This window comes from Periplaneta americana, chromosome 15, assembly GCF_040183065.1.
Source record: "Periplaneta americana isolate PAMFEO1 chromosome 15, P.americana_PAMFEO1_priV1, whole genome shotgun sequence".
In the NCBI taxonomy this organism is placed as follows: Eukaryota; Metazoa; Arthropoda; class Insecta; order Blattodea; family Blattidae; genus Periplaneta; species Periplaneta americana.
In genome coordinates this window covers 25,893,853-25,921,563 of record NC_091131.1, presented here as the reverse complement: position 1 = coordinate 25,921,563, position 27,711 = coordinate 25,893,853, and the positions used below count along the sequence as shown (strand labels likewise).

General features: G+C 35.4%; 1 protein-coding gene across 1 annotated transcript in view; it reads right to left on the bottom strand.

The window, feature by feature from the left end:
• TwdlE (TweedleE) overlaps positions 1-27,711 on the bottom strand; it is a 77,106-nt gene that overhangs the window by 9,906 nt on the left and 39,489 nt on the right. Inside the window, exon 5 of the mRNA XM_069848685.1 lies at positions 22,397-22,515. Coding sequence (XP_069704786.1) covers positions 22,397-22,515 — 119 coding nt within the window. The remainder of the gene's footprint in view (positions 1-22,396; positions 22,516-27,711) is intronic.

The following is a 27,711-nucleotide window of genomic DNA, read 5'->3' as shown; positions in this document are numbered from 1 at the left end:
GTAGTGCTTACTTAGTCTGAAGCAAGTGAAGCCCCTATTCTGATACAGCTACTTTATCCGCATCTTAGTAATTAGTTATGGAATTCACAAATTTGAACTGTACCTTTACAAATTGTTATAGATATTTCTAATTTTTCACTTTTGTTTTGATGGCAATGATAGACTAGAGGCTTATTTTGCATAAATATGAATTTGCAAATACTTAAACAATTTAAGTTCTTCTTTTGTAAGCTAGATATATTCTTGCACTCTTTTGATCCAATACTGCTCTATGCTCTGCGAAAAAAAAAAGTATAGTTTCAACATTTCATCGGTACATACATATTTCAGTGAGTCTATATTTTTTTAAATTGCAGCCAATTGAGCGTAACTGTCTAAAAACAGATTCATTACCCAATTGCGACTGTCGTAATTGTTTTGCGTTTCTTCCAGAAAATAATTACCGTACTCAAAACGTTATTGTTTAAAATTGTCGAAATGTATTGCATATCCACAAAACAAGCTCAGTATTTGTCGTATCATACGACACTAGCTAAGTTTTTTAATACACTGGAATGAATCGAGCTTCTTTTTGTCAAGGATGTCGACCAGAAATCAAGTTTCCTTATAAATCCGTCAATTTTATCTCTCGCTGTGTTAACATCTTGGTCTTGCAAACTAATATTTAAAGTATATTATAGATACATTAATTTGTCTTACAGAATTTATCTGTAATATTGACACTTGATATTTTAGGAGAAAAATTCACTCCGGCGCCGGGGATCGAACCCGGGTCCTTAGTTCTACGTACCAAGCGCTCTGACCATTGAGCTACGCCGAATTCAATCCACAGCACCGCATCGAACTTTCCTTCTTCGATGTTTCCCTTTGTGGCCTGACTCCAAGTTAGTAATGTATATGTTGACATGTATCCAATGCCAACTGCCATTATATTAAGTGTTAATATTTAATGTGTTTAAGTGTTCGAAAAATCTATCAGCAAGGTAGACTAGTGTAAGAAATCAAAGAGAATTGCAAAATTGTTTTGCATATTCCGATTTATAGTCTTGCAGGTACCGGTACGTTAGAAGCTGGGTAGTAGGACCTAAGTGTATACTGGTTTTGAGTGAAGTTATCGTTGTTTTCAATTTTATAGGGATTTATATATTTGAAATGGTGATGAATACAGTAGTGGGAGGTCGCAAGCAATTAATGTCTTGCCCAAAAGTGGGTCCCGCCTTGTAAAAGTTTTGGAACATACAACATAAGATAATTTGACTAGATTATTCTCATAATTGACGATACCAACAGTTTCCCGCTATATCTAGTGTTTTTTACAATCATTAGATGGGGATAGAATTTTTTACTTTATAATGGGATTAGGCCTATATTTATGTACTATTGGCGAAACTGACTATTACCTTCGCCATCTGTTCATAGAAGTAATAACTAAAGTAGCCACACTTACACGAACAAATTATCGATCACTATTATCGATTAGTAGGGTTCAGGTATCTCTGAACGCCAGTGTACGTACAACGGAACTAGACCAAAAAGTAGTAACAATCAAGTGAAAAAATATGTAAGAGAAGATGTTTGTGAAGTACAGAAGCCATGCTGACATTCTGAGGTGTAACAAGTCAGCGTAAAGTTTAAGTTCAAGACCAATGTCATATTGCCTTGAAGGCTACGTGACTCGGGGTGGCTCGCCGATATAATCACGGTTGCGCAAGACAGCTTTCACGATGAACAAGAGTTTAGCGTCTTTTTGTAAGAGCAATTGCATTGGAATCCTGTAATCGACGGCCGTGATTACAGTGCACTATGAAAACTTGTCCACGCGCATGCAACCACTTTCATTCCTGATACTTTTACTTGCTATTAGAACCCGTTGATGGAAGTGAAGTTAATTACATGTGATTACTGTACATTTCTGTTATGTTACTCAATGATATTAAGTAATACATTACCATCATTGTACAGGTGCATTGTACAGGACAGCGAAGAAGTTTAAGGCTGGTTCACAATAAACCGGAAACGAGAATCGGAACGAAAACGAAAACGGTAAAATTGTTAAAATGTGTACATTTATATGTGAGCATTCACAATTAACGAAAAGCTTGCCGGAGCCCGGGATCGGGAACGGAGAGTTGGCCAAGTTTCAACTTTGGCGTTCACGTTTCCGATCACAGCCCACTAGATTCATTCTATTGCCATTTAAAAGCTATTTTGTCGTCATATATATTGTAGCAAGAAGACCGTGACATAACCTATGCATTATTTTTTCTGTGCTGTGCATCATGGAGCAAGTTTTATTTGATGAGATTCTAATATTGAGTGTTGAGGAAAATCCTCACGTTGATAAAGAAGAGAAAATGAAGGAGAATACGTGGCTTTCAATAGCTGCATCTTTGAACACCGATCGTAAGTGAATCATATTTTATTACTGTATTGGTTGTATTACACCCTACATATTCATGCTTCAATTCAATAACTACTGTTGTGTTCATTTTTGTTCTATTACAAATGTTTCTTCTCTAATTATTTTACGTTATGGTAGACTTAAAATAGGTTGTGATAATAAAGATGCAAGGGCATATTTATAGTATCGTACCTAATGAAATGTTTCAGTTGAAATTTCGAAGTTGGTTAATCTGTGTTTATGTTGGCTGCCTTGTACTCATGAGAGAACATAGACAAATAACATCAGAGAATGCCATTGGTCCATTATACACAAATAACATCAGAATGCGTAATATCGACTTTACATATCGTTATTGACATGCATATCGATATGCATAGTCGTCTACATTCTCGGTTTATTGTGAATCAAAATTTTTCATATTCACGTCCTCTGTTTCTCGTTTTCATCCTGGTTCTCGTTCCCGGTTTATTGTTAACCAGCCTTCAGTCTCGATTCGACTCTCGTGACATATGATTAAAACAAAGTGATTATCAGATTGACGCTGGGTCGCATGAACGAATTTATTAGTTCTTTAATTCTTTTAATAGTCTTTTCATCATCATCATCATCATCATCATCATCATCATCATCATCATCATCATCATCATCATCATCATCATCATCATCAGCCACACGGATTAGGTCTTTAGACCTATCCCGGCCTCTTATAGAAACTGGTTTCTCCATCTTTTCTGTTGGCCTTCCTCTATCTCTTCTGTCTTGCGGTCTATAAAATTAAAATCTGCTTGGGGATGTTAAGTTGGATATATTTATTATTCATTGTTCGATACACTCTTTTAACACTTATAATCACTGAACAACTTCGATATCTTTACTATCGTAACTTTTTCAGTTTACCTGGCTGACTAGTTTCGAAGTAGTATCCTTCGGCTTCGGACAATGAAGGATACCACTTCGAAACTAGTCAGCCAGATAAATTTCAAAAGTTAACACAGTAAAGATATCATAAAGTTATTCAGAGGATATATTTAATTGTTCTCTAATATCTGCACTGCTTTTCTACTTAAATTTTTTGTTTCTGTTTCTGACGAACACCCAGACCAGTCCACAACTGTGGAGTAAGAGTTAGCATGTCTGATCGTAAAACTAGCGGGACATGATTCAAATCCTGGTTTGGACAAGTTACCTGGTTGTTTCTTCCGGGGTTTTCATTTAATTCATTAAGACCAAATGCTGGGTAACTTTCGCCCTAGACCTCAGACTCATCTCGCTAGCATTATCACCTTCATCTCACTCAGACGCTAGGTAGCTATAGCAGTTGATAAAGGGTCTTAAATAAACCACAAAAAACACTCACACCAGTAAAGAAGAGCTGGAGCCGCCAATACTTCACACAACTTGAAGATTGTTCTATCCGGGTTTTGTTTAAATGGCCGTCTTTATAGTCCCACATATAAGAATTAAAATTTTGTATTCTATTTTCTTGGTCCAATTCTTTTGTAATGTCTACTTCACAGCTTAGATATTTAAAATCCTTGATCTGTTCAATATTTTTATTGCCAATTTTTATTTTGGCTTTTAAACGTTCTTTTTCTTAGAATGCCAAAATCTTGGACTTTTCTGGCAAAATTGTCAAATGATAATCTTAAAGCTGTCTTTTGCAGTTTATTTTTTTATTTTTATTTTTATTTCTAGTTGGTTATTTAACGACGCTATATCAACTACTAGGTTATTTAGCGTCGATGAGATTAGTGATAGCGAGATGAGGCCGAGGATTCGCCATAGATTACCTTGCATTCACATTACGGTTGGGGAAAACCTCGGAAAAAACCCAACCAGGTAATGAGTCCAAGCGGGGTTCGAATCCGCGTCCGAACGCAACTTCAGACCGACAAGCAAGCGCTTTAACCGACTGAGCCACGCCGGTGGTATTTTGTAGTTCATATATTAATCTTTGGTGACTATCTTCCGAAGCAACCATAACAATTTGATCGTCGGCGAATAGCATCACGGTCCTTTAAGTACATAATAGTATAGACTTGCAAGAACGTCGCCTAATGTAAAGAGTCCTCTAATTTATAGGTCTGATTTATGTCCTATAAGAAATTAACACGTTCTTAATAAGCTAAAGAAGTGAAGGCAAAGCGGGAAGAGCGGTTCGTGTCACGTGTGTGGTGTAGAGATAATCCCCATTATTACGTGGACATGTAGCATTTTTCTCCCTGACGGCCAAATTTCAAAGCGATTTTTCGTACCACTCGGATTGTTTTTCATACAGTTTAGCATATTTGTTTATTCAGTCATTAAATATTGCAAGTAGGCTAGTAGACAATGAGCTAATTAACTTGGATTCCTTACATTCAAGGTTGCTATGGAAGCAAATAAAATTGTCATTTGAGCTTAAGTGATTAAATTGATTACATTGAATCGTCTTTATAGATTCATACGGAAATTACATTTTATTAAAAGATGTAAGGTCATTTACTCGCTTCTTGGTGCATAGGTCAATAATTATTTTCAGGGCTAAACTGCAAAATTACTTAGGCATAATCTGGTAGAAATATATGATATTGATTTATTGTGCCGGCTTTGACGGGTTAGCTGCTGAAGGGTTTGTTTATTGGCACCTTATATTCAATTGGACATTTTATCCTGGTGCCATCTCTCGTGAAAGTTGTGTTAAGTGTCTACAGCCGACGATAGTGACTCGCTTGAAATGCAGAGTTAAATGGCCAATGGATTGGTAATTAACAGTCCGTTAAGTGTTACTTAAACAGCACTTTATAATTTAATAACCCACTAACTTTAAACGATTCGTTACATAACGATAGAATGCTATTTGCTGTTTTTTCTTCTTGCAACCCAGCATAGGTGTATCGATGAATGTGATATCATTAAGAATTCATTATTATTCGTAGACAACTAGGGGTGATTAATAAATGAGGGGAGAATAAAGACAGAAATAGTTAATTTAACATAGCTTAACTGTGGTATTAATTTCCAAATGAATCAAATTCTCTGTAATCAAATACTATTTATTACAGTTTCAAACAACTCATTGGCGTGATGTTGATGTGTGAATCTTTACGACTATGAATTGAATTATTTCGAGACTAGGCCTCAAGACATAAGGAAGCAATTATGAAATAACTTCACTAAAGAGAAGGCTCCGCTTTATTAAATTTAAGTGCGCGGTGTATAAAGACAAATGAAAAGAAATATAAAAAATTTTATTTCAAATTTCATACATCCTTGCAATTCCAACAATTACAATAACAATCACGAACAGCATTAACATTTCACGCAATTATAGGAATTCGATGAATCCCCTGCCATTATTTTATTTTATTTTATTTCTTCAAATAGTAACAGCTTATTTCGCCCATCAGCCTGATTTTGTAAAGTACTTTATTCTCGACCATGCCGAAATGTAGTAATTATACACCTGGTAACAGTACTTTAATGCATGTCATTAAAGTACACCTATTCATTAAAGTTCAGGTTTTCGATTATTCTCGGATATGCAATCGAAAGATAACGAGGGAAACGTCACGGAGGCTGGAAATCCAATACTGTCACAGAAGGTTATGTTCTGTTACTATAATAATTAGCGTTAATTGTAAATAATATTCAAATAAATTCAATTTGTCATCTCGTTTTTCAATTCTAAATCAATTTCCAGGTTATCCAAGATTAGTTCATGTTATTCTCTACACCAAGGTCAATGATATTGTTGTTCCTAAAAAAAAATCAATACTTTCGCGTCTGCGCACATCTCACACGAGCTATGCACAAGGTCACTTCCCATCTTGAGTCAGATAAAAATAAAATGATACTTATGAATAATTTCAAGTTAGAAATATGGTCGAGCATAAAAAGTCGTATGAAACTTGCCTATAATGGTAATTAAGACGCTCGTATGAAAATTATGAAACTCGAATAATTTCGAGGGAAAAATTGTTCCGGAGCCGGGTTTCGAACCCGGGACCTTTGGTTTAACGTACCAACGCTCTACCACTGAGCTACTCGGGAACTCTAACCGACACCGATCCAATTTTTTCCTCTATATCCACAGACCTCAAAGTGGGCTGACAACCGTCAAGCAACCAACTTCGAGTGCACACTAACTCCTTGTGACTTAAATTGTGGTTTTTCTGTTAACGAACAGTGACGTGTATTATGCAAACCAAGATTTCAGGTATAACTCCCTGTAAAGTTGATTTGAATAATTTCGAGGGAAAAATTGTTCCGGAGCCGGGTATCGAACCCGGGACCTTTGGTTTAACGTACCTACCACTGGATCGGTGTCGGTTAGAGTTCCCGAGTAGCTCAGTGGTAGAGCGTTGGTACGTTAAACCAAAGGTCCCGGGTTCGATACTCGGCTCCGGAACAATTTTTCCCTCGAAATTATTCAAATCAACTTTACAGGGAGTTATACCTGAAATCTTGGTTTGCATTATGAAACTCGCTTGCGCTCGTTTCATAGACAAACATACTTGCGTCTTAATTACTCTCATAGGCTCGTTGCATAATGTACTATTTCTTAATTAAATTAAACAGCATTACAAAATAGATCAGCAGTAGTTTAGCCAATTGACCGAAGACAGGTCTGAACCTCACAAGTGATACGAACATTACTTATGAGGCAACTAGGCCAAGAGATAATGGGGCAGAGTGGCCAGTTCCTTTCCCCCCCTTCATTCCATACGTTTAGCTACATATTACACTAATCAGACTTCAGATGTATATAACAATTGTTCTTTCTCTGACACATATCGTCAAGTGAGATGTACTGCCTGATAATATATGTACTGTACATAATTATGAGCCAGAACCTCAATCAGAGGTAAGGTCAGCGGTATATGAATAATAAAATTGTGTTTACATGGTTAGTTGCCAGGGAATCTCTGTTGTTGACGTCCCGCTGTCAAGCACAATTATTCAGCATTATATTGAATACAATCCAGACGCGAGTAACAGAAGAAATTAAATAAAAGTAGTTTCGAAATAATAGTTTATCCTTGGTGAGATCTTAAAGCTTGAGACGCCTGAACATTTTTTTTCATTGTTCCTCTATTTCCTCCGGCAGAACAATTATATTGAAGAACTTTTTCCGGGATAATAACAGCGTCGTAAAACTCATAACAATGTTAACAACTTTAATCTTGTGAGAATTTTATGCGTATTCTCAGGGATGATTTAATGTAATTAATAAAAGACTGGGGTGTAGATTTACATGAATACCGTGATTAGAGGCCTTGCTGCAGACTATAATTGGAGAAAGCAGTGCAAGCGGCCTTGATACTTCCTGCTGCTGCTGCTGTTGTAGCCTTTCCAAACATCTTTTTCTCTCTTTTTCGTAGAGAACCTGAATCTTCATTATCGTGTAATAATGGTTGAGTGCGCGCTCATGGCTCCTGTCTAACATTAGATATGCTGTAATGTTCTAACACCAGGGAATGCTGGGAAATTGTATACAAAAAAAATAACAATTGAAGAATGAAAGCGTGTGCAAGCGGTCGGCCTTGCCCGTGACCGGGAGTCTGTTCCTTATTATACTACCGATACGTCATTGTTTCTTATATGTCTGCAACTGCTGCTTTCACTCTTTGTTGTGTCAGTTTTATTTGGAGTAGCGTGTCCAAAAGCGTGGACCGGATGTACCCCTTTCTTTGATTCGTTCGAGTACGTCAAATTGAGCTAACTTATGCTACGATGGAACTGCTTTCTAAAACATATTCAAACACAATAATATTGAATCACAATAACAATACTTAAACTCTTATTATTTCATCTTTTCCATATTAAATTGTGCGGTAACAGTGATGGTACCGGGGTGGTGAAAGTGATGATGAATGTTCATTAAATATAGAATTATTTATTTTTATACTCATTTCATAGTTTAACTCTGAAATTTATTACAGTAGGAATAACTACAAGCCCTGTATTGGGTATAGCCCGGATGTAGTTACTTTGTACATTTAGCCTACCTCAAGCGTGAACCTTAACTATTTTCCTTCTATTACCATAATATATGAAGAGTCCACTGCAAGAATGATGGATGTCACTTTCTTGTCGAAAATGAACCAAGACTATCAATGCATAGCTTAAGATACATAGAATGTACATAGAGAGTTATATAGCATTAACACTGATAGTCATTTTCCAGTAATGATCGGAAAATCACACTTAAGCTTTGAGCGCTAAGCATTTCAAACTTTCAATCGCTTCTCCTGCAAAATGTATTCCAAATGAAATCCATCATTCTTGCAGTGCACTCTTCATATACAATAGCGGATTGTACTGATTTTCTAGGTGCCAGGTTGAATTTTCTTTTGCCAGCTTTGTTTCGAATTTTGGTACGGTACTGAAATATAACTGGCAGTTACTTTCTAACATTTATATTGACAGTATCTTTTTCCTTTGATGAAGTTGGCAACGATCATGAAACGAAAGTTGCTAGCGGGTGTTGTTTGAAACTTGAATAGTGCTGAAGAGAATAAATGAAGAGTTCGCGGGAAAAACAACGAATGTCACATTTCTGTTAAGGATTAGATAATGATCTAATTGAGTCTATAACTGCAAGATGTAGTGCTGTTTCTATAGAAAATAAAGGAAAGGATTACTGTATTCGTGGTGAATTCTCCTTTTTACCATTTTTCATACGAACAACATTAAATTTCGCAGTGATCCATTGAATTAGATAATGACATCAATCTTAACAAAACTGTGACATTCATCGTTTTTCCCGCGAACTCTTCAAATGTTTTGTCTGAGAAAGGAACGGGCGGTGCTTACTTCACCAATGTCTATGGAACTACCATGCAAATGGTTACATACTTTGATGGAAAAAACTCGTATTTTAGAAGTTAAAATATTCTTAATTGAGGGATGAAAATAAAATCCGTCGAAAGACGTTATGGGGTAATGGAGTAATCATTCTTCTAATCTATGTCTCCTCACAAAACATTCTCTTATATCAAATACCTTACATTTAGAATCCCATTCATACGATTTGGAGCATGATATTCATGTTTAACCGGCACAGATATTCTTTGCAGAAAAAAACAACCAAGCATAACCATTCAGTCGGCATAAACCTTAATTTGTTGCTCAAACAATTTCTTATGAGGTTAGATTAGCATTAAATTTTATTATCTTTTGTGCTTTTAAGATTTTAAAGGTCGAACAGACCTAAACAACTTGAAATTCTACGCCCAAATTAAATCTTAATCAATATGCAAAACATTTCAAGACTATTCAATTCTAAATAAAAATTTTGTGAGTTTTGTGAATTTAAATTAAAATAAATTAATAAATGTTAACTGAATATTATTTCATTTAAACGCTTTTATCAATGACAACATAATTTTGATTATGTCTAAAATAGAAATTTATTATCGTGAAATCTGTACTTTCAAGCTTATCATCTGTTGATATGACTGGGATTGATTTTTCATATAATTTTTGTGATTAGAAATAAACACATAATTATTGTTACTGCTATCACAGCGAGTGTTACTTGAAATTTGAACATAATTAATAAATATTAATATTAATCTGGGTAACTTTCGGAGCTGGGCTAATTTCGCTGGCGTTATTAATTTCATTACACTCAGACGCTATATAACCATCGCAGTTGACGAGTGCCGCGAAATAAACAAATTAAAAAAAAACGTTATTACAACCTTAACCATGCTCGTAACAACAATCACGAATAGTATAAACGTTTCACGCAATTATAGGAATTCCACGGATTCCCTGTCACTTTACGAATATTCTTGAACAGTGAAGATACAGGTTAGGATTTCTTTTTTTATATTTATGCATTGGGAATCTATAATAATTTAATCTTGAAACTGTACTTGAATATTAATTTCATTAAAGTTTACTATATCTACAGTGTTAATTTTTTCAATTTCAAAATTAGTGGTTTCAGTTAAGTGGTTGATAGCGCAGCAATTTTGAAGAAATGAAGTCCTGTAATCTGGTAGCAGTTGCATAACGAGCTGACAAAATCGAATCTTAAATTGATTTCTTTGTAACTACTATCACTTAGTGCTCGATGCAGTCATACCAGATTGAATTAAGGCAAGCACATTTACTCAGACATCCTTCCTCAATTACTTCTACACGGTGCTACCGTATAGCTGTCGATACCGGATTCCATTTGTTGCACAATTCTGAAGCAATAATGTTCGGGTAGTTGTGCTGACCTAGGGCAATTCTGTTTACGTGATAAATTAGTTTCGTTTCTTTCTGTCTGTGAGAGACTCCAAGCAAAGAATATCTTCAATAATTTACGTAAACATCAAAAAGCAAGGAAACATTCATGCCTTAAAATCTGAACCTTCTGAATTTGTTATAAATTTAATTTTCATAAAATTCGCGTACCTCTATCTAGGTATGCTATTCAAATTAGATATATACTTCATTAGATCATTTTTTACTTTCTTTTTATGTATTTTCATATTGTATGAAACAATATATTTTCCATACTAGAATACAGTATATTGACTAAAGTAAAATAATAATAATAATAATAATAATAATAATAATAATAATAATAATAATCATCATCATCGTCATTTCAAGTAGTAGCATAGTGACAGTTACGGTCTCCAATGAGTCTTTTCCTTTATCAACAAATTCAACCGCAATGATTATTTTATTTTAATAGGTGACTTAAATGCAAGAATAGGAAACCAGAAAGTATAATGTAAAATATCGGAATTAATTTGTAAAAAGAATATTTTGTCAAATTAAGGTTTGAGTGTTGTTCAAATTTCGATAGTTCATGTAATCATAAAAATGAACAATATGTCACAAATAATGGATTGTGACAACTAGTAGGTAGTAGCATTTGAAAGAACTTTCACCTTTGATGTTATTAAGACCTGTCCATAAGTTGTTCTAGTTTCTGTTCCAGATGTCGAAGTGACCATCTGTGGAATATAATCCCGAACCTTCGTACGTTCTCCTTGTAACTTGAAACCACGATATCCGATATGCATGGAACTTGGATTCCTTCCAAACAAAGATAACCGGATGGCATTTGTATAATGTTTTTAAGAATTTCACTGTATAAACTTCACGAAATATTGGTGTAACTGTTTGTAAATTATTAAATAACCTAGTATTTGAAAATCTGTATCCTGTTTAATCTTATTTATTTTAAAGGAAGTCACAGTTTGTGATCATATTTGTAACTGCTGTAGCACTGAGGAATTAATCATAGTAAGGATATCGCTTTTATTAAACTAATGTACGAAATTGAAATCTAATAAGGAAAATAAATGCTGTCATCTTATCAACTCGGTATGACGTGTATTTGTCGTAAATGGATATAAAACGATTTTATAGCAGTATGGACGTATGCCCTAGTTCAGAACATATAAATTGTCTATTAAATATACGAGGTCACTCAATTAGGCGCAAATCGAAAGGACAGGGACCTCTCAAATTGCAGATTTAGATTTCACGGCGCTTCATCCGACGGCCTTCACATGCTTTGTCATCGAACAACAGATGACAGCGTCTTGCCATCCTAACGGCAAACATCAGCCAGCTCTTCCTCTTCCCGTTCCGTGATCACTTGATCAAATCTCAGTCCCCCTCGCGTATGTGGTACCTAAGAGGTTACGTCCAATTTCGGCTTCCCCTTCAAAATTTTCTAGAGTTCCTTCAGTGGAGCAGCGTAATCCGGAGTGAGACTAGTGGCCAACAGGCTTGGAGCTCACATATTTACTTTTGTACAGCCCCCAACCCCTTGCAAGGACAACGTACCTTTTAAAATTTTTCCTCCCAATTCTCTTTCGATTTTTCGATTATTTGTGTTTACAAGCCACTTGGTAGATTCAACTAAGCGGTCCGTGGTTAGATTCCCTGTGTAGACGGATATTTATCACCATTCCACGGGACTAGGTGTTCGATTCTTGTCTCGTACTTGTCCTGTGACGTCTCCTCGGTTGTCCTGCATCGTAATGACCACAAGGTCAGGAAGGTTCGCCTTGTGAGAGAGTCTAATGTTTGTTCACGAAAGAGAGCAAAGAGACGAGCCGTATCGGAAGCAGGTCGCTGCTGTAAGTTTCTTGTCGTCAGTTAGTGGTTAAATTACATAGAGACCTACCAACTTTCATGCATAATGCGCGAATCATCCGCAATTAGCTCGCAACTTTCGCTTTACCGCATTGGTATGATAATCCCTGGATTTAGAGGTGATCGCATAACTTTAGTGTTTAAAGTTACGTTTTCATATCATAGTTATTATTACTACCTGCATTATTATTATTATTATTATTATTATTATTATTATTATTATTATCATCATCATCATCATCATCATCATCATCATCATCCACCAGCCAACGGAAAAGAACTGATGCGGCAGAGATAAAACTGTCGAGGAATACACGAGGTTTTACAGAAATGAGTACCAGGGCATTTTCTTTCGGCTAAAGGTAGCAAGCACTTAAGATAGACATCCCTACTGCTACAATTGTCAATTATCTGGAAATATAGAAGCTCGACAGTGGCCTGTTGTGCAACTCGAATTTCGGGATGAATGAGAATGAGGTGTACCAGCCCATCGGCCACATTAGATCTCTCTCCGCCCAAAGTTCATACCGCCAAGGTGACCAAGCAGCATAGCCCTTCTAAGGTGGTGTCGAAGCGCCCTCGGTAGGACGCTCCTCCTGCAAGCGGACGAAGACATGCGTCATGACCTGAATATGCCTATGGAATGAGATGATGAATACTAAATTATTTTTTTTTTACAGGGAAGAGGAAGGAAAATAGACCGTGGCAATAAAATTTCTAACCCTATATTTGCATAAGTAACTGTGGAAAACCACGGAAAAACTACAATCGGGTTGGTCGGTCCGGGGATTTGAACCGCAGACCTGCCGATTACGAGTCTCGTGCTTAACGCATGAGCCACTTCGCTTGGTTTTCAGAAGCTTTAACATTCCGCTTCTCTGTGGGGTTCTATAGCTTTGTAATACGAAGAGGCTAACTTTTAACTTTAATACACCAAATAATGAAGAAACAATGCGTTAGTATGCAATCACTATTTTACATTTGGGTTCTATATAAATATTTTGCAAGTGAAACATTTTAACAGTCAGTCGATCAAATATAGGCCTACACTCGGACAAGAAATTTTGCCGTTCTGAGTTAAGATACGTAGTGCAAATTTTATCGCTAATGTTGGTCACAGAACGTTGTGTTCTGGGCAAAATCTATACCAATTTATTGTAAGCAAATACTTGGTAACATTTTAAAATAAAATCTCCATTTTATTTGCCATAGTAATTAATTTTATTACTACAAGATTTTTTTGAAAAGTTCATAGCCACAAATATAAATTACTGTAAACTAGGATTATTCTGAAACAATCTTTATTTCTAAACATAATTCCTCCTGAGATTCACACACTTTGTCCACCGGTGTTACAATGCTGATATGCCCTCCTTGTACAAAGATTCCTCGAGCTCTGCAGAAAATCATTCTGCTACTGCGATAATCTCTTCATTTGACGGAAATTTCTTCCCAGCCAAGTAATTTTCGAGCTTCGGCAAAAAAAAAAAAAAAAATATGAGGATGCGAGATCTGGTGAGTATGGAGGAGGAGGGTGCTGTTAGAATTCGAACTGTAGTTCGTATAGTTTAGCAACCGCGATTGCAGATGTGTGAGCGGGTGCATTGTCGTGATGAAACAAAATTCTCTTCTTGGCCATACCCGGAATCTTGTCGCAAAATTTCCCTTTCACTTCCTGCAGAAGATTTGAATAATATTCTCCGGTTATTGTTCTCCTCTTCGCTAGATAGTCAATCATGATTATCCCCTTAGAATCCCAGAACACGGACGCCATGATTTTTCCAGCCAATTAAACAGCTTTTGCTTTCTTTACACCTAGAGGCGGTTGAGATAACTTAAAAAAGAACAGAGTTTGAAAGAGAGAAGCTGAAATTCGAGATCAAAATTAAACTGGTTTAAGTAACACCAGATGAAAAAGTTATATAGCTATAGGACTGGCGGTTTACGACCCTGAACCTAGAAATTGACTATTACATTTACTATTATTGAGGGGAAGGAAAATAAACAATACAATTTAAGAGTACTCTGCCCAAACAGAGTAATCATAGTAGACAATGTCAGACAACACAACCATGTGCAACGAAATGGAGTTTTCGGGAGAGGGGCACTGTGACCTTCTACGATCTATTGTGCTAACCCTCAAGCAGGAGCATTCTCAAACCCACACCGATTGACTACACTAAGGTTACGCCACCGACGTAGCTCAGTCGGCTAAGGCGCTTGCTTGCCGATTCGGAGTTGCGCTCGGGCGCGGGTTCGATTCCCGCTTGGGCTGATTACCTGGTTGGGTTTTTTCTGAGGTCTTCCCCAACCGTAAGGCGAATGTCAGGTAATCTATGGCGAATCCTCGGCCTCATCTCGCCAAATACCATCTCGCTATCACCAGTCTCATCGACGCTAAATAACCTAGTAGTTGATACAGCGTCGTTAACTAACTAAGGAAAAAAACGCAAAGATTCGCTGCGTACCCAGGTTTCGAGCAGGCAAACCTCCTGCAGATAACTAGGCCAGCCCCCTCCGTACGTCGCCAGTCAGCGTTCGGGAAATGCTATGGAATGATGACGAGATGGAGAAATATTGACAAAATTATGCAGATGCCTAATATGGAGAAACGAGAGAATCCCGAGAAAAAATTTAACTGCGACCTTGTCCACAACGTAAAAATCCCAGGACTGACCGGGACTCGAACCCGTGACAAGCTGAAGGTCTGACCACTCAACCAGGGTACGACCATGTGAACTATGATCCAATAAGAATCCCATCTCATTCCATACCAACTTACCTGATTCTGCTTGTGTGTGTTGTCTAAACAGCACATCGACTACGAGTATGTCTAACCTGAAAGCTATGTTTTGATTCGAAATCGCCAGTCTTAGTTACGTGGAATTTGAGATTTTTAAGGGAAAGCTTAGAAGTTCTAGAATAAAGTAAATTGCCAAAAATAAGAAGGAAAAGCATAATGTTTTGTTGAAGATTATATCTCCGTCTTCTTGCTGGGCATACAGGAATATTGTTGTGGCTTATTTAAATAATTCAGCAGTTGTCTCTTAAAGTCCAAGGTGCCGATATCGGAATAGTTCCAATAACCCACTCAGAGTGAAGATTTCTTTTATTAGGAGGCTACCTATATTTTTTGGCTTTTCTTGCTTTAATTACATTTTAACTTGTCATTTGTGTGCTGTTATGTGTTGCCTTCTTACCACATGTTCAGAGAGACCCTCAATGTGCATATGTCTAATGCTGGTCCAGAGATATCTATAAGCCTATACCCTCCCCTACCTCTAACTCGTATCGGTATTTGGTGTCAATGTAGCAGATAAGACAATGAAAGAAAGAGTGAGAAGGAAAAATGGGAAAGGAGGGGAAAAAAGGGAAGAAAGAAAGAACGAAAGAAAGAAATAAAAAATGAAAGAAAGGAAGACAGAATGAAAGAAAAAGATTGATTAGGTAATGAAATGATAGAAGAGAACTGAATTGACGACTAGTCATGAAGTTAAAGCTTCGATTTTTAGCCATTCATTTATATAATAATTGAAAATATATTTTTTGATCTTTTAACGCTGGACAAGCGTGTTAAAAATGAACGATTAAACGGTAGCGTGCGAAATAGTAATATGCGTTACAAGAGCGGTATGTTGAAATTTTCATATTCGAGGAAAAGTTTGAAAAAGCGAAACGTAGTTGAGCTTTTTTAATTTCCGAGAATTGAAAGAAAACATACCGCTCGTGTATCGTACATTATTTTGTGCGAAGATCGTTTATTACATACCTGAAAGAGGAATTTCTAATTAGTTGCAATGAAATCTCCATCTTGGTTTCTGTTCAATGACGGCAACTTTGGAAAATAAATATATCTATCTTCAACATTGTTCCTATAAAATGTTTTCTGTGTTTACTATACTCCAGCAGGCTGTGATATACGTCTGTCTTTTTTTTCCCCCAGTCTATGTTGAGTCTGGAATCTTGTTGATTTTTTCACGGCTTCCTTAATGTTACTTGCATTACAAATGCAGTAACTTTTGTGGTGTTGCAGAGTTTACTTAATTTTTGCAAATATTTAAAAACAATAATTAACGGTGCAATTTAGGTGAAATTGCAGTGGTAAGTTTCCAATATATAATTATTACTATATTGAACGTCTTTAAAAATAATATGTTAAAAGCCTAAAACAGTAAAATGAATATGACGCTCAAGCGGTAAGAATAGGGAAATTGTTGTGTGTGTGTTACGTTGGGAATACTGAATGTGGTATTTCACACTTACCGCGTATTGGTTGTGTGCGGAAAGCAAACAAATACGCACGATCTCGCACAAAAAGCATTGGTTTTATGGGCCTTGCCTAATACATTGTACAAGCTGTGTGGTAGGTAGGCGTTTCTATAGCAACTGGTCATTTGATGGAATAGCCCCATATGCTCAATTAAGCGGTACAAACAATGACAGACCTAAAAAATGGCTGTTTTTAGTTAAGAAATGTACACAAATTAAATAAATTTGCTTCAACAACTATTTTATTGATAACTACATGAAAAAATTAATAATTGAATGCCATTATAAAAAAAATGAGGAGTCTCCAGCGCTTGACTGGGACTCTCTCGATCGCTAACATCTCTACTCATAAAATAAAATGTAATTTTTAACAGTCTAGTCCTTACTTAGTTACTTGCTTTTAAGGAACCCGGCGGTTCAATGCCGCCCTCACATAAGCCTGCCATTGGTCCCTATCCTGAGCAAGATTAATCCATTCTCTATCATCATATCCCACCTCCCTCAAAACCATTTTAATATTATCCTCCCATCTACGTCTCGGTCTCCCTAAAGGTCTTTTTCCCTCCGGCCTCCCAACTAACACTGTATATGAATTTCTGGATTCGCCCATACGTGCTACATGCCCTGCCCATCTCAAACTTCTGGATTTAATGTTCCTAATAATGTCAGGTGAAGAATACAATGCGTGCAGTTCTGTGTTGTGTAACTTTCTCCATTCTCCTGTAACTTCATCCCTTTTAGCCCCAAATATTTCCCTAAGAACCTTATTCTCAAACACTCTTAACCTGTGTTCCTCTCTCAAAGTGAGAGTCGAAGTTTCACAACCATAAAGAACAACCGGTAATATAACTGTTTTATAAATTCTAACTTTCAAATTTTTTGACAGCAGACTGGATGATAAAAGTTTCTCAACCGAATAATAACACGCATTTCCCATATTTATTGTGTGTTTAATTTCCTCCCGAGTATCATTTATATTTGTTACTGTTGCTCCCATATATTTGAACTTCTCCACCTCTTCAAAAGATAAATTATGGAAAACACGGGAATTTTACTGGAAGCAAGTAAAGAGATAGGTTTGGAAGTAAATCCCGAAAAGACAAAGTATATGATTATGTCTCGTGACGAGAATATTATACGAAATGGAAATATATATAAAAAAACCAGTCTAGTCCTAGCGTAACTATTTTAGATACAGGATAATATGAAATACTGAATAACAATTTATTCCATGAATGATATTTTATGTGTTTTTTTTAAGTTTGTGGGAACTGCAGAAGTGACCGCTGGTGATGTCCCTAACAATTAATATAAACAAATGAGAGAAATGTATCTACTTGCGAGCCTCGCTCGAGCGGCCATGCTTGCACCGTGCTAAACATACCGTGCAGTTTAATTACATTGCCACGGCCCACAGTTCGACTCCACATACTGTCGTCACGTGAGATGACAAGAACGTGCATCTTCTTACACTCACTGCTCATTGTCTTCGCGGAGAAACGAGAACGAATAGCCGCGAAAGTGAGTTTTTAGTTATTTCACGTTTGATATAAGAGCGTAGCAGGGAAATTTACGAATTGTGAGACCATGACATTGTACCGCAGAGATTTGAAACGGTGATAATTTACGTATATAAAAATCATGAGGGGGAATGTCCAAAATATGCCCTACAGCGACAGTTTGTATATCTTCTTACGCATAAAATAATTCAGACGTAGCTTAATCAGGTTACAACGTCTCGTTGATGATGATTGACTTCGAATTCCAAGCATATATTTTGAGTTTATTATTAGGCAAAGAACTGTGGGATAGGTTCTCTTTGAAGATGATTAAATAAAAATAATTTAATTTCAATTGTAGTTCGTCCAAACACTTTAACTTGGTCGTGGAATTGCATTCATCTCACTAATTGTGGAATTAGATATGTCTCATTAATTCTGCAATTAATTAATAATTTCATTTACCAGTAGGCCTAATTTTCCTCATCGTGTCGTTAATTCCAGAATTATATTTTGTGATTAGTGTAGAATTTTGCCTATCTCGTTAATTCTAGAATTGCATTAATCATAATATAATTAATCTAGAATTGCAGTCATTTTATTAATCCTGAAATTCTACTCAATTCTGAAATTTTGTCAATTGTCTCATTAATCGTCAACGTTGTTAACTGTCTCATTAATCTGGGAACTTTGTCAACAGTCTCATTAATCGTGGAACTTTGTTAATTGTCTCTTTGATCTTGTAATTTCGTTCGCTGTCTGATTAATCTTGGACCAGCATTTTCGTCTATTGGTTAGCGATGCTGGCTCCTAATTAGGAAGTTTCAGCTTCGATTCTCGACTCTACTAAGGGACTTTTCCTTGATTAGGAATAGTTTCTTGATATGTATGGACTGCCTGTTTGATTTATCTGAGATACAATTATCAGGAAGAGACTGGTGCACCCTATCAAAAATTCATTATGAATCCCCTTGTGGAATCACTAGGAGTCGCTAAGGACTTACATCCATCTCATTAATCCAGTAATTTCGTTAACCTTTTCATTAATTCTGGAATTCCATTTACAGTCATATTAATCATGAAATTTCGTTTACAGTCTCATTAATCCTGGAATTTCGTTCACAGTCTCATTAATCATTAAATAAATAAATATTATGTTTTATTTAACAACGCTCGCAACTGCAGAGGTTATATCAGCATCGCCGGATGTGCCGGAATTTTGTCCCGCAGGAGTTCTTTTACATGCCAGTAAATCTACTGACATGAGCACACTTAAATGCCATCGACCTGGCTCGGGATCGAACCCGCAACCTTGGGCATAGAAGGCCAGCGCTATACCAACTTGCCAACCAGGGCGACTCATTAATCATGATATTTCTTTCACCGTCTCATTAATCTTGTCATTTCGTTTCAATTATTAGTGATCGACCGAGAAGTTAATAGGGAAATACGAGCAAATGAATGATACAGTGTGATTCGGGTGGCCTTGTCAGTAGACATTTTGATCTGGTTCTCTGAATTTCATACCAGTAGATCACTTTACTCCAAAATTAATCTTTATACTAATGGACCTTAAGAGGATTTTTGAAGGAGAAAGGCCAGAAAGGAGATAACGGTCTAACCCAGCAGAACATACACGAGAAGAGGACATAGCCTAGTTTTCACAGTTACCACAGGTGAAATCTAACAAAATTCTTCCCGTTAAATGCTCTAGGAAAGAAACTTGTGGTTTTAGCCACAAATTGACATTGAAGTCTGTTTTTGCAAATTTTTTGTATAGTGTGTGAATCTGTTGCAAAATATATGGGCATATAATGGTGCATATTATTATTATTATTATTATTATTATTATTATTATTATTATTGTTATTATTATTATTATCATTATTATTATTATTATTATTATTATTATTATTATTATTATTATTATTTATATGGAATAGAAACTCATAATGACATGAACCGAAAGAATTCATATTCTTAGTAATTTAATTTTTCTACAAATGTTAACGTGAATTGCATTAGAAACCAATCGTTAGAAAATTGGTTACTGTGCTACTTTATTAAATGTTTAAATTAAATAAATGCGTAGGATTATTTCATTTTTTTTTACCTCACTGCAATGCATACAACTCAAATATTTGCATAGAACTTTTACTCGCAAGCGTTTTCATTCTGGCCGTGAGCTTCAACTTACCGCTGACCTAGTCATCTAAGCATTACTGACATTTTTATGTCAGTGGAAGCTTCTGTGTTTTGCGAGGTAATCTAAGTTGTGTAGTGTGTTTCATCTTTCGCCGTTGGAGACATATCTCAAGGTATATTATGGGCCTTAGTAAATATTTTAATTCTACTCGTTCTATTGTTCTATTATTTCATATGGGGTTGTAATAAATCAGTCTTTGAAACTAGTTCAAAAACATTAAGAAAATTATATGATTCACATAATGTGTAAGAAGTGATTCATATAAAATTCAAATATGAGACTTTTTTTTCTTTTGCTAAGGCTAGAGAATGAAAACAGATCACAGGGCCTGCTTCAAATTATAAATCCTCTGTGTGTGTTGTATTCATAATAATACGTTTTCAAAGACAAAGTAAATATTTCGAGTTAAAAATTTGGGAATAAAAAGAAGCACATTAACGATTTAAAAATAAGCTTGAATCGTCTTGGTCTGTCATGTTTTGAGTCAACATTTTGCAGAAGAAATATAATTACGATGGTGTTTGGTAAAGGGGGTTGTCATTTTTTGTGCAAATGAAGTTTAGTTCCCCAGGGCAATACACAAGTTAAATTCTACAAGTGGGTGAGCAAAAAAAAATAGGAATATTAATATTTGATATGTTTTATTTGTGTATAAAATTATTTGCAGTAAGGATCTTATGTTTAATTTTCATTTAACTCAAGACTAATTTTTATAACTTGTCTCCCTTTACTCAAACACCATCGCATAGATAATTGAAAATACAATTGTAACATTAGATTCCATTATTTTTCAAATGAAATGCTATTTTATTTTGATTATTACACTTTTACTACGTCATTAAAATGGTACAAAAGGACGTGTTCCAACCAATCATGGCTGTTTATCGCTACAATTTTATCATTTCCCTAGCATTTGTTTCTTTGTTTGCCAACATTTCAAACTGAAAATTCTTTATGGTACTATAAAACGTGCTTTGCGATCGTCATTTGTTTCCCGCATAGATAGTCAACTGAAAATGGCGGCTCCATTCAAACGTTTTGATGAAGCTAATATTAGTAAAATAGAATTTTAGTAATTCAATTAATACCTATTTTACTGTATTAAAATACTTATTTCTTATAATGTTTTATACTTTCTTCTGTTTTTATCACCTCTCTACCATTTGTTTCTTTGTTTGCCAACATTTCAAACTGTAAATTCTTTACGGTACTATAAAACATGCTTTGCGATCGTCATCTGTTCATCGCATAGATAATCAACTGAAAATGGCTGCTCCGTTCAAACATTTTGCTGAAGCTAACATTAGTGAAATAGAATTTTAGTAAGCCAATTAATATTTTGCGATATTGGCCAATAACGTTTCAGAATCGCCTTGAAATCAATCAGAGTTGTATTAAGACACTTCGTGCAATACTCCAGTGTCAATCACAGAAAATCAAGGAATGCCAACAAAATTTAATTTTGAAAATCGCGTTTTCAGTAACTGTAACTTCAAGTAAAATGTGTCTGTAAAAATCTTTCGTGTTTTTATTCTGTTAATGTAAAATTTCAGCTTATCTTACTTTTGAGGTTAAGTATTGTTGTTTCGAATTTCCTCTCTGAGTAGTTGGCAATATTATTTAGTATGCAATTGATACCAGTTTATTTTGGGCTTCATTACAAGGAAACATAATCTCTTATTGCTGTATTTTATAATAATTATTATTATTTACGTACGTAATTCGGTTTTGCAAGTTATTCGTTGAATAATCTTATTAAATTGCACTCGTGGTTTCGTCCTATTAGCATAATTTCGCTCGTCCTTCGGGCTCATGAAATTATCAATAAGATAAAACAGCACTCGTGCAATTACCACAGATAATCTTTCTAGCACATTTGTACACAAAATTCGTGAGTCTTGGCAGAGTCACGCAACTTACCACGAACACTCTCATGGCTTCGTTTGGAGGAGCACCACTATACCCTAATTTAAATGTTGAAGCACTTGGATTGTTGTTGCACTTGTCCACGAATGCGTATACCTTTCTCCGGTGCTCTCCTTTATATATGGAGACACTATTACACCATTCTATCAGAGAGAGTACCTCTAGTGGGGAAACTCCCCTCCCTCCCTCGTGGGGGTCTAGCCCTCATTCCTGGGGCAAATACATGATGACCGGGACATGAGTGAGAGTGCAAGACTTTTGAAGATCCAGACCACACGAGAGGGGAAGCGGCGCCCCCCTCTCCTCCGCTCTGTTCTTATCCCATGTTAGGAATAAAGTGCTCATCATGGATTTATCTTGTTATCTCATTGATTGCGACATATTATAGATGAAAGGATTTGACTCGTGCATCGGTACGAAGTGTGAGGACGCCTCTTTCACTTTTTCTAGTGCGATTCTCGATTCCGGCCATAAGTTCACATAACGAGTGCACTAGACTGTGATTCAAGTTACAACACTCTTCTTCGTGGATAATTTTGTGTTCAGCATGCAATGCAGGGAGTTAAAGTATCGAATAGCATTTCCGAATTTTGCGATGGAATTGTGTGTTCTAAAGGAAAGGAAAAAAATGCGAGAGATTTTGTCATTCTGTGATGTTATTGTTTCATTTTATGGAGGTTTCGAGGAGATCATGGATGTGTGTCCTGGATTTCTTGGCATTTTTCAAGGGAAATGTTAATTATAACGTTCTCTTCTGTGTCTCTATTATTGCTTCTGGCTACAAATTCAACGGACTCGAGTTCGATTCATGTCTGGAAAGTGGAAAAATTTTCTTCTGTTTTAATTGCAAATGTCTTTTCCTTTGAAAAAAGCTGCAGGTGTGAAATATCTGGGAATCATTATTGATCATCATCTGAAATGGTATTCTCATATTTCTTACCTTTGCAGCAGATTAAGTAACACAATTTATAAATTCGTCATTCTTAGTCGCATTTTACCCATCAGTATTTCACGTACAGTTTATGTAGCTATTTTACAGTCCGCCATCTAATATGGCATTATTGCGTGGGATGGAACTTAAAAACATTCTTTAAATTCTCTAAATTTTTCACAAAAAAGAATGATTAAAATCTATTTAGAAAACATATAAATTACCCTTCTAAACTCATATTTTCTGAAGTTAAAACCTATAAAATTGAATAATAATTATATAAATATATATTATTGAAGTGTTATCACAAAATCATTAACGATTATTTACTCTTTTCTTATATTTACAATACTAGACGCAATGTTAATTTGTCTCTACCAATTTCAGACCTCGAGTGACATTTACAGACGTGGACAAATTATTAAACTAAAACGTTTTTCTTGGAAACATAATAAATTCGTCATATCAACTATCAGTATAATTCACAGAGTCTCTATTGTTGTAAATGTGATTGTTTACATCTTGTGGTATATTTTTCCAATGGTTAAGTATATTTTTCCTGGCTGTGTTAGTACTACTGGTGTTTTTATTATATTCAAGATATTCAACAGTCTGTTCTCCCATGGCCAGCAAGAAGACCGGATATGAACGAAATTGAAAATCTATTGATGAATTTAAGTACTATTATAGTCACAATCATGCCATGGTATGAAAGAAAAATTTCACAACCTCGAGCGGAAATCGAACCTGACCGGAGAACAGGTAGTCGCAGGTTCGATTCCCGCTCGAGGTTGTGAAATTTTTCTTTCATACCATGGCATGATTGTGACTATAATAGTATTTAAATTCATTAATATGTCACATCAACGGACGTATATACGTCACCAAACATCGTCAGATGAAGATTACATTTGAAAATCTATTATCTGTATTAAAGAAGAAAGTGAACAAAAAGTGTTTTACAACAAAACATGGACTCATTGAAGCACTGTCTGATATCTGGCTAAAATAATGCTAATATTCAAAGAAAGTGTCAAACTTTGGTTTCCAGCATCCCTGATAAAATCAACGTGTTAATAAAGAATAAGGGAATGTTCACAAAATATTAGTAACCTCCAGATTCAATTTTCTGTTCATTATTTCTGTGCAAATTACATTTTTGTTTATTATTTCTGTGCAAAATACATTTTTGTTCATTATTTCTACCGATAAATACAGCTTTGTTGCACATATAATTGATTTAGTCTAATAATTTGTCCACGTCTGTATTAGGACTATTTCGTGAATAAAATAAAACTGTAAATAATATATTCCTAAAATTCGCTCACAAAATGTTAACGAAGTCTATATTTTTTTTTAATAATTACCTATCCAGATATTGTGAAGTTGAAGTAGATGAATATCGATTACTGCAATAAAAAATTGGAAGTTATTCAGTAATACCAATTGAGGAAAGCGAAATATAGGCTTAATAATGTTAATTACATGTACTGAGCGTTTCTCTTCTTATTACAACACAAATACATTTTCATTATCTGCTGAAATCATAATTTAATTTAAACATTTTATGTTATAATTACAAATAACCTGATTAATACATTAATTATATGAACAATTATTGAAAATGCAGTTATCAAATCTGAATGAAGGAGTGTCATTTTCTTTAGATATAATGGAAATGGAATTTGAAGATGAAGATGTAGATGTAGAAGTAGGATTTCGCACTTTATTAGGTACATCATCGTTACATTAATGGATTCATGCTTATCGATTTACAGTGAAACAGTTGGCGACACTGGCTAAACAAAAGAATGACCAGGCGATAAATTGATTGTGATAAATCGAGTTGCAAATCTAACTTTCAGGTATAGCTCCCTGTGAAGCTGATTTGAATAATTTCAAGGGAAAAATTGTTCCGGTCCGGGTATTGATCCCGGGACTTATGGCTAAGTGGACCAACTCTCTACCGACTGAGTTACCCAAGCACTCTACTAGACACCGACTCCATTTTTTCCTTTTATATCCACATACCTCAAAGTGGGTTGACAAACCGTCAAACATCCAACACTGAGTGCACACAAACTCTGTAACATTTAAACAGCTTATATCCATACTCACTGAAAATTGGGCACATGTTTATATGATATTTTTTACTCAGAATAGTCCTTAATACCACCTCTAAAATGTTTGCTATTCCTGCTGAATCACCCTTTAGAATATGAGCGTATGTCTAAATTCAGAAAGTAGTGGAAAACAAGGAGAAATGGGTGTCACAAAATTGATATCGGCACATTCTTTCTCGTTATAACTTTTACGCGATTAGAAACAATTCAGATCCATAATTTGCGAATATTACCGTTTATAATTGATATTTTAAACTATTTTATGCTCGACCATGCCGAAATGTAGTAATTATACACCTGGTAGCAGTCCTTTAATGCATGTCATTAAAGTACACCTACTCATTAAAGTACAGGTCTTCAGCCAATCACAAGTCAGCTTTGTACGTTATATCGATTATTCTCGGATATGCAATCGACAGACAATTAGCGAAAAGTCACAGAGGCTGGAAATCCAATACTGTCGCAAAAGGTTATGTTCTGTTACTATAATAATTAGCGTTAATTATAAATAAAATTCAAATAAATTCAATTTGTCATCTCGTTTTTCAATTCTGAATCAATTTCCAGGTTATATCAGACTAATGTTCATTCTTATTCGGTGCCAAGGTCAATGACATTCGGCCTCGAAAAAAATGAATACTTTCGCGTCTGCGCACATCTCACAATTCAGGTCAGATCGCACATAACCATAAAAAGACCTAATTTTCAATACTTTCAAGTTAGAAATATGGTCGAGCATAAAAAGTCGTATGAAACTCGCCTATAATAGTAATTAAGAAGCTCGTATGAAAATTATGAAACTCGCTTGCGCTCGTTTCATAAACATCCATATTCGCTTTTTAATTACTATCATTATAGGCTCGTTGCATAATGTACTATTTTATGTCAATTTTAATACTCGAATAAATTGAGTTCATTTCTTGTATTTTAATATGTTACTTTGAGGTTAAAATGTCCAAACCAAGCCCTGCAAAAAATCAACATACAATCTTCGTTGCACAACGTAGCCTACTGCAGTCGACTACAGAAATAAGTCTTTTTTTTCGATAGCCGTAGAGATAGTGAAAGTGAGTGTACACAATATTCATACAGAAAATACAGAAATATTGGCGTTACCATGTGATTGTCAAATTAACTGAAACAAAAGTGATAAACATCTATTTAACAATATTAAATGAAATTTTGATGCATATTTCGTAATTTTTGCGGTTGGGGTATATTTCGCATAATACAGTAATTCAAATTTCGCGTTATTTCGTGAGTTTTTTTTTCTTAAATATGGTATTGTAGGTATCTAGAAGGGTAAAGTAACAAAGGAAGTAGTATTGTGAAAATTTCCAAAAATACTATTCCTGTTGATACAATATCCGAAGAGATGAAAAATGGTTGTTAAAGCTGTAATAATTCTGGACTATTATAGAAAACTGTATGGCGCAATTCTGGACGTCAAGAAAACACTAGTTGTAATGTTACAAATATGGAATTTGTTGCATTTAACAACTCTTGTTTCTCGAGCTAAATCCGGTTTGGAGGCCTTTGTCGCTGTTTCATTTCTCATTCGTTCGTTGGCAATTGTAGTGCTACTTTTTCTGAACAAGATGAGAGAATCTGGGTGTTCCCGAAGTACTTCGACATAAATGTGTCATTCCGCTAATACTCTCCATGTTGTTTTCCTCATCTTTTGATTCCACGTAATTTCAAGTCAGCAAGCAAAATGGTTTAAGATTAGCGTTTACGAACTATCTGAGGTATATCTTGTTTGTTGGGACGTCTTGCTGTTCGAAGAGTTTCTGCTTTACTTAGTGACCGTTAGGAACCTTCCTGAGACATATTATCTTGTATCTCCGGGGTTATTATTTCATTAATTTCATTATACTTCTGGAAGTTGTAAGGCCAAATGATCTACAGCAGAATCTTGAACTCTTGAACTCTTCTATTCCTTCGTACCTGTCATCTCGCTTCACTTACCTTTCTTCCCACCACAAACTGAACACACGCTCTCGTCATGAAACAATACTAACAATACCATCCCATCGCACTTCCTCATACTCATCCTCTTTCACAATAGCCCAGCCAAGACTCTGGAATTCGCTACCTGCTAGCATCAGGGACTGTCGAAATAAAATTGAATTCAAACGCAAACTTACTAGGCACTTGGTCAGTAATTGATTTCTTGTAAATAGTTTCCTTAATCTATCACAAAATAATTCAATATCCAGTACTTTCATCACTATACAATTTTGTTATTCTAGGTT